The following is a 9002-nucleotide window of genomic DNA, read 5'->3' on the forward strand; positions in this document are numbered from 1 at the left end:
AGAAAACGAAATAATTGTCTTCTAGGAGGGACGTTAAACGGGGCTGCATGGCAGTGCTATGCAATGGGTAGCTCTCAACACTAATGTAGACATTACATATTAAATGACAGCAACAAATTTTACATCTTTAATGACAGCAACAAATTTTAAACAAAACACATATTCAACAACAATACTCAATTTTTGAAGTTAATCAAGTGTTCATCATTTATTTTTCCATATATATATAATGTGTTAATACACTCCCTTATGCAATTTTTTTGCAGTTTTCATAATTCTAAATCAGTCCCTCTGCATATATCTCTTTTTCAGCAGTTTCATTAATTGGAATTACTCAGCCATTTTTATTGATATCATCAGTAAAAGTAGTTCGTAAAATTGATAACAATACCAATAGTTAATTGTAGTGTTTTAACGTGTTATCTGTATTGCAAAGCTCAAATTGATTCCCAGTCAAGTGTATCATTGCATAAATAGTTAAGATGCCTAAGAGTAAAGCCCTAATGTTTAACTGTTAAATTCAAATTACTTAGCAATCAACTTACGGCATAGTTAAATGTTAAGAATTCTGAAATTGAAAACCATAAATATACATCCAAGTTTGTTTAAGATGGCCGAGATGTTCCAAAACATTGCTGTTTCATGTGTATATAACTTTTTTTGCAGTTAAATGATTTCTTATACAGCGCCAATCGATTCATCCTTTAGTTTTTTCAGCAGTTTCATTTGTTTATACATCCCTTTTCCATTTAACAGTTTTATTATTCTTATACAGCCCCTCTACATCTAGCGCTTCCTCTTTTTCAGCCGTTTCATGTGTTTATACGGCCCCTTTCCAAGTCTCTTAGCCTCTTGCACTTCTTCATATTTCCTCTTGTTGTATCTGAAAATGAACAACATCAAATGTTATCAATGTAATACCTATAATCATTGATTTTAGTGCTCCAAATCATATTTTATCTACCGGCAAAATTGCCTTCCATTTATTTTGAAAAATTAGCAGTCAGCTGTTATTGATTTTATTGAGGAACATTGGTTGATTAAAACAGAAACTGGACCAGTAGACAAACTATAATTTCGAACTTAGCAGAAAATGTCTTGTAAAAAGAAATGGAAGGAAATAAATTTATCAAGTAAAAGTTTAAACAATCTGTTGGCTATGTGTCTTTTAATTTGATAAATGCATATGAGCAAACACTAAAAATAATATTTACAACCATATTGCTTCCCTTAATAGACAATTGTTAATTCCTTGAAATGGCAAAAACTGAAAACAAGGCCACATTATTTTGTCCTATATCATGTCATTGATATTCAAATATTAAATATAATTCAGTGATTATTTATTGATGATTGGACAAAAGCTTCAAATATTTCAAATTTATTGAATGGACAAGAACAATTTTAGGTAAGATCTATAATTAAAGGGCGTTAGCCCTGGAGTGACTAGAGCCATAATGCTGGTTATCAAACTTGTCTGCAATATTATGTTCATACACATTATCTGCCAAAGATGCTTCGAAAGTTATTGATCAGACTAGACCTATTTCTATTATTAAAGGGCGAGAACTCTGAAGTGACTCAAGCCATAATGGCTTTTTATCAATGTTGTCAGAGGTATTTTACCGATAAACATCCTGACTAAATTTGGTGTTGATTGGACAAGATTGATTTTAGGTATTTCATATAATTTAGGGCCATCGTGTGACTTTTAAAAGCAATATGGCCAGTTATTCAAACTGTCAGAGATTTTATATCCATATAAGCATTCTGACTAAACTTGGTGTTGATTGAACAAATGCTTCTTAAGTTATTGATTGGACAAGATTGATTCTAGGTATTTCCTATAATTTTAAGGGCCATTATGTGACTTGAGCAATATGGCCAATTATCCAATTATCGAAACTGCCAGAGATTTTATGGCCATAATCATTCTGACAAAATTTGGTGTTGATTGGACAAATGCTTCTTACGTAATTGACTTGACAACATAATGGAGGCTGCCTGAGCCTTGTAACTTACTGTCTAAACTGTGAATCTGCCAGGAGTTCCTCAACAATGGTGGACTTTCGCTGTCTTTTCGGAATACGAGAACTGTAGAAATCTGTTGGATCCTCAACCACACGTCCAAACTGTAAAATCAAACCAATCTTGGAGTGTTATGTACAATCTAAGTTTTTTAGGCATTTTTAAAGTCTATTTTAGGAAAATCATCGGTATAATCATAATTGATATTATGAAATTTTTTGAAAAATAAAAATTTGAAATTCAGTAGAACAAAAAGTTTTCCCTGAGTTGGTCAGAAGAGCTAATGTATTCATGCAGGAGACTGATGCACCCTGTCTGTTTTTATAACATCCTTCTGCCATAATGGAGACCAGCATGTGTACCCTTTTATTTAAAGGCTAATTGTATGTTTATTAATACAAATAAAGTTAGTGTATCTGGCCGTCGAAATCTTAAAACTACTTCAAACACATTTCTAGCCTCTTTTTTCAAATGTATTATAATTAAGTTCTTTACAGCCTGATACAAACCTGAAAGTATTTTGGTGCGATCTTCAAGTCGTTGGCCTTATAGAATCGTTTTGGATCAAGGACATTTCTCATCTGTAGCACCTCAAGGTCGTGTTTTCGCTCGTCTTCTATCTCTGTGGCTGGCATGTTGAACCATTTACCTCCCTTTGTCTTTTCCCGCTCAACCTGGAGAGAATTAAATATTCATATTTTTAAGGGCACATTTATTTAAGGCCTAAAACAACGCCCGACCCTACACCTTCAAAAAGGAGCCAATACTACCTATGAAATAGTTGCTGACCCTACCTTCAAAATAGGCGCCGGCCACACCTACAAAAACTAATCTTTGGTCCAAAAACATGAGGGAGTACCTTTAAGATATTACCCAGCCCTCGGTAAGGACAGAGCTACAGATAACCATTAACTTAGTGTATTGTATTGGTTTGCAGATATTTATGCAAACATTTGCTCTTTCCAAGACAAAAAATAAAAAAGTTGTCAAATGTTCAATCTGTGAGAGTGCAGCTTTAATCGATAATGAAACATTTTTTATATTACAATATGTTGTATAATAGTTAGCGCTTGTGTTGCAAACCTTTCTCTGTTTCTTCTGTTGTCGAATGCTAACATGAGTGCTGGCAATGGAGTCTTGTTTTTCATAATCATCAGATATGACACTCTTCTTCATTATCTGAAAACGAAAAAACTTGTTTCTAAAATGAGTTTGCTGTAAGACATTAAAGAGGCTGAAACCCCCGATTTCGTTATGCGGTACTCAGGGTCTTTAATGGGACTACACTACAGATAAAACACTAGCAAGAAAATAGAAAATTGTAAATAAAAACTGACATTGAATCAATAACATTGTGTACAATGCATTGAATCTCACTTAATGATGTATCACATCCCTTTGCTTATAAATGACACATTCATGTTTCTTTAGCAGTTTTTGCGTGTTTTTTTTTTCCATTTTAAAATCTTGTTTGTCTACCGCATAAATCCCAGTTAACTTAAAAATAACATCGGTATATGTATCTGTTTTAATCACATGACTTTTACATGCTAAATATATAAACATTACAAACTTGGAAACCTTTATGCGCTTTTAAAATCCGTTTAACTCAGCCGAGACAGCGACAAAATATTCTTTTAATCATGTAAAATATATTATCCGCCTTAAACTAGCTCATATTGACAAAAAATTCTAAGCTTGTTTTGCACAAATAATGTATTTGCCGATTTCGGAACCATTTGGTATCTAGACACTTTAGTGGATTACTTGGGACTCCACATAATCTTTCTTAACCTGCAATATTATAATTAAAAAAAAAAGAAATAAGTACCTAATAACCAGTCAAGGCTTTTAATTCAATAAAGCTCCCCTGTTTCGACAAACAGAAGTTGTAAGTGACCGATATTGACACATACTTAATTTGTAGGATCGTCAGTGAAGCTGAATTTATACCTCCGGTTCCTGTTGCTGCCTAATGTAGTTGGTGACATTTTTCTTTGACTTGGGATTGTTGAAAGGATCAACATTCACATAAACATCATTCATCTCAACCCCTGTTTGAAGACTGGAAGACAAAGCATCGTCACTGAAATAGAAAGACATGGATTAGTTAAGAGAAGGCATGTATACTGTATGTTACAAAAATGTCTAACTTTACAATATTGCAACTCAAAAATGTTTCAGCCATCAAAATTATACTGCAAATGCTAAAAGCTTTAAACAAGCCCTACTAGTGACTATAAAAGAGTTTGTTTTAAAGTCTTGGCATAAGTTTAAAAGTCTAAAAAATAACACGTATTATGTTAAATGCACGAAACAATCATGTCAGAAGTCCAAATATGTATACAGGTTTGTTTAAGTGCATGTGCTTATTTCGATCAATATGTATTTATTGTTGGGATCGCATTACGGCATGTCACACCTTTTCTTTGGTTGCTTTTTATTTCTAGTTCTGTGCCTTTTCTTTTTTGACTTTTTCTTCTCAGCGATTTCAGCCAGTAATGCATTGCCAACTTCGTTGACTGAATGTTCAGCATTTCCTTCATTGTCATTGTTTTGAATACTTGCTTCTTCTTCACTATCAGTTATTTGAATAGTTGGTTGTTCCGTTTCTAAGTTTGATAAATCAAATGAGACAACATTACTATCTGGATTATTTGATACATGATCAGTGTTGTGGCTTGTAACAGGGCCTTTGTCAATAAAATATCCGAGTGATTCTGTTGAATAAGTACTCGATCCTTTTAAAGATTTTGCATTGACAATAGTTTCCACTTCATCACCTGATGATTCACTACCACTGTTATTAAAGGTATCAAGCACTCTCCTATGTTGGCCGATCTTGCGACCCGCGAACTTAGATGACTTTTCATTCTGTTGAGGATTTTTGACTGAACATTTAGACAATTCTTGTCTCATTGCATTGAACACCATTTGTACACTCTCTTGGACATCTTCTTCACTTCCAGAACTACTGTCACTTGAAGAAAAATCGAAATTCATCTTCGTTTCTTGAAACATTTATTTTTCACGTGTAGCGACCAAACGTCACACTGGATGAATACATCCGCTTCTCAGTATCAATAAAGTAGTCCTAGAAATAGCTTGATTTTATGGGAAATTGAAGGAAAATAATCAATGAGTTTAACTTCAGTTTGAATAAAGTTAAAGTTTTACAACGAATTTTAAATCAATAATCATGTACAAGTTATTTTTAACATTTAAAATACGCGCATGAATCAATAAAACAAATTGAGCTACTTTTTCCAAGGGAGCCTACTCTAAAGTTTTACCAATCAAAACAAACAACTGTCAAATAAAAAAGGACACTCATTGAGGAATTTGATCATAGAAAACGTATTTATTTTAGTAAAAGGATTATAGAAATATGCATTGAGATCGAAAATGGATATCTCAAAAGGTTTAGTTCTTTTCATCAGCCAAATAGTGACATTATTTCTTCAGGAAGTGTGGGGCCAAGTTTGCTTTGCGGACGAAACCGGTACCCCGGTACCATTTTCGTTAGGACAGTGCTCCGACCTGCTAATGGGACAGTACATGTGTGACGATCCCGAGATAGACATAGATACACAGGCTGAAAATGGTTGTGACAGCTCGAGGAAACTGCAAGTCGGATGTAGACCAGCACCTTCAATAGTTTGTGTACCAGATAAAAGTATAAATTCATACGGAGAACCGTGCAATTTTACCGGCTTAGAGATTGGGTTTTACACTGATGTGCCATGCAAATGGACGAACGGCTACAGCTTTGAAACAGCGTTATTGTTATCAGTATTTCTAGGCATGTTTGGGATAGACCGTTTTTATCTGGGGTACCCAGCCATTGGGTTATTGAAGTTTTCAACCCTTGGTTTCTTCTTTCTTGGGCAGCTGGTCGATGTTTTACTGATAGCAACACAGACAGTGAAGCCATCAGATGGCTCTGATTATGTCATAGACTACTATGGAGCCGGCCTGGTGAAAAGAGTTATGAACAACGAAACTATCATAAACACTGAAGATTAGTCATGAACTCATTTATTTGAAATTATTAACATTTAAGAACATACAGAGCAGCATACGAAAGTGTTCTTTACATAATTTGTATATTACAAAGAATATTGCCATCATAGACATATATGTCCATCTTGTCATTTATAAGTCATATATTTTGAAACATTGAAAGTTCATTGTCAATGCTAATATGTAAGTTATTATGAAATCAGTCACAGGTCATCTTGACCTACTAGAAGACATATTCATTATAAATGTTAATGAGTTAAATGTAGTCCATGTAAATGACTGCTAGTGACTATCTTGACTGTATTCTTTTTGTTGCTTATAATTTCATTTCGCCTTTTTGTACATGCATGTTTTAATATGAAATGAAAAGTAACTCATATTGATTTCATTGTGTTGATAATTTGAAGAAAGAGGGCCAAATATATATTACAAATATTCTTGCGCCGGCGTTGTAGCATTTTTTCCTGCAAGTTCACTTTCAGGCATAACGATGTTTTCAAATATCAATAGCACTTAGGATGTTACATTGGTTGTAGATTCAGTTACAAGACCATCAAGCTACATAACTCTTTGAGTGTGTTGCATGTATAGTGAATTCCTTGCAGATAGCTGTATGCATTTCCCATACATCACGGAAATAATAAGGTTCATGTGGTTTTGGTTGTCCATATAAACAGCCACTTCAGTCTTTGACGAATTTTGTTTTGGCGACTCTATGCGTCCACACTCAACTGTGTTTTTCCCCAGCCAAGATCATTCGGAGGTCCTCGGCCATTTTTATCGAAAACAACCTCGGTTGTATGCCGATACATCAGTTGAAGTAGTTCGTCTTTTTTTCAATTATATTATAATTAATTTGATCCTGATTATATGTAGTGTTTCAGGGTTGGATAAAAAAATTATTGATCTAAGTTTTAATTGATTGCCAGTGAAGTGTATTATTGCAAACATAATTAAGATTCCCAAGAGTTAAGTAATAAAGTTTAACTGCTAAATAAAATTACTACGCGATCTACTTGCAGCGGACCTAAACGTACCGCTTTTTGAGTATGTTAACCGTCCAAATACATTCGAGGTTGTTTTCAATAAAAATGTCCGAGGAGCTCCGAATATGCCAACATCAGACTTTCTTGGGTCGATTCCGGGACACTCATCGTAATGTCAACGCACACTAGGGGGTCCGGGGGCATGCCCCCCCGGAATTTTTTTTAAATGGGGAACGTCTGTGGTGCATTCTATAGCATATCTGGGGCTATTTTAGTCGTTTTTAACGTCGGGAAAATGTACCTATTTTGACTGCCAAGACATTTTTTTACTTGACATGGTTGGGGTTTTTTTCTGCATTTTCTTGAAAAAATAAAACCACCAGATATTTTCCCAGGCTTTAAATGAAGTGCTAACCAGGAGGATATGCAGTCTACTTTCGGTTTCATCAAAACAGGAAATAAACAACTATACGGGCACCTGTTTTCCCGCGCTTTTGAGAACATGCGTTACAAAATATTTATTTTTTCATCACATTTAAAACGTTTGCAATTTATGACACACAATATTTTCCAGACAATAAAGAAGATTTTCCAGTCGATGAGCTTTTTTCCGTTTGGAGATGCATATAATTTTGATAGAGACGTGTCAACAATCCGCTGTATAAAGCGATCACGTGACTTATCATGGTCACGTGATTAAAGCACTCTATATAACCACCTGTAAACCCCACATCGTCAGTTTTATTTCGGCGTAAAAATACACACGATAGTTCGGAAAAAAGGTCAAAACACTAAAATTCCTTATGGACGCGTAAGTTGTTAAAAGTTGTTTAAAGTATAACGACGTATCGACTTTGAAATTTGAAAGAAATATGGGATGTTTTCCGTGTTTTAATTTTGTTTTTTTTACTCATTTTGTCACTTTCTTTGAACTTACCTTCATGCTCGTTTGTTGGTAAAATGTGTGAAAAATATCAATTCATCAATTAAAAGCTATCATTCATAAGACCAAACAAATCCATATGAAAACAATGAATTTGTATACAAGAACCCTCCCCCACTCGTTAAGCACAACAATAGGCCGATAGATCAATTATCGGGTGATTGACGATGACCTCGACGACACACGTACCAATAAACGGATTAGTGTCAACATGTCCTGTGTTTTACGACCAGTGTCCCGGACAGGCAAAATAGCTGACTTACATTGGTAAAATTAAGATAATCGATTCCGATTCCGAGATTATTATTTTTTATGACTTTCCGGGACAAACATGCACCCTCCGTGACTCCGTGACAGAGATACGATTTCCGGGACAATCCCGGACGTCCGGGACGTTATCACATGTATGCAATCGTAACATCTCGGCCATCTCCGGCAAGCTTCGAGATAGACGAATTCTTCAATTCCTGTTGGATGCTGGCCGAGGTGTTCCGATTGATCCGACCGATTCGAGCGGTAATTATCTAGCGGAAAGATAATACCGCGTTTATCTACCGGGACCTGGTACTGTCGGGACCCGGGACCCAAATATCGATATCGGATTTATCGTTGCATTTGTAATGTCCGAGCTGGTGCAAACTATTTGAAATTACCATTTAATTTAAATAATCATATTATTAACACATGCGTAATTTGACTGCATATGTTATAATTACACATGAAAAAGATGCATTTTTAAGTGTTTTTGAATTCAATTTGTTATTTATTAGATATGTTAAGGGGTAAGCAATGAGTGTCCAATGTTAAAAAAAGTTCCCTTAACGCTGAGGTACCCCAAATAGTTTCTTACGTATCCTTTTCACTAACAAAAATTCTATTTAAGGTATCTGATGTACCATTCCGAACTTCTCGGCAATTTTCCACCGAAAACAACATCGGATTCATATGGATGGTTTACAATGTCAGAAATCTTTACAATTAACTAGTACCCTGCAGGTAGATCGCGTAGTAATTTCAATTTA

General features: G+C 34.8%; 2 protein-coding genes across 2 annotated transcripts; one reads left to right on the top strand and one right to left on the bottom strand.

Annotated features, from left to right (window-relative positions):
* Positions 1 to 114: 114 nt before the first annotated feature.
* LOC128224392 (deoxynucleotidyltransferase terminal-interacting protein 2-like) lies at positions 115 to 5069 on the bottom strand. The gene is made up of 6 exons (XM_052934217.1): positions 4451 to 5069; positions 3982 to 4114; positions 3112 to 3207; positions 2538 to 2702; positions 2023 to 2132; positions 115 to 883 (listed from the first exon to the last, which is right to left on the bottom strand). Exons 1-6 carry the CDS (start codon positions 5047 to 5049, stop codon positions 787 to 789), a joined length of 1200 nt encoding a protein of 399 aa, XP_052790177.1. The 5' UTR covers positions 5050 to 5069; the 3' UTR covers positions 115 to 786.
* Positions 5070 to 5308: 239 nt separating this feature from the next.
* LOC128224453 (TM2 domain-containing protein CG10795-like) lies at positions 5309 to 6492 on the top strand. The gene has a single exon (XM_052934293.1). It carries the CDS (start codon positions 5434 to 5436, stop codon positions 6052 to 6054), a length of 621 nt encoding a protein of 206 aa, XP_052790253.1. The 5' UTR covers positions 5309 to 5433; the 3' UTR covers positions 6055 to 6492.
* The last annotated feature ends 2510 nt before the right edge of the window (positions 6493 to 9002 follow it).

Source organism: Mya arenaria, chromosome 17, assembly GCF_026914265.1.
Source record: "Mya arenaria isolate MELC-2E11 chromosome 17, ASM2691426v1".
NCBI classification, from domain to species: Eukaryota; Metazoa; Mollusca; class Bivalvia; order Myida; family Myidae; genus Mya; species Mya arenaria.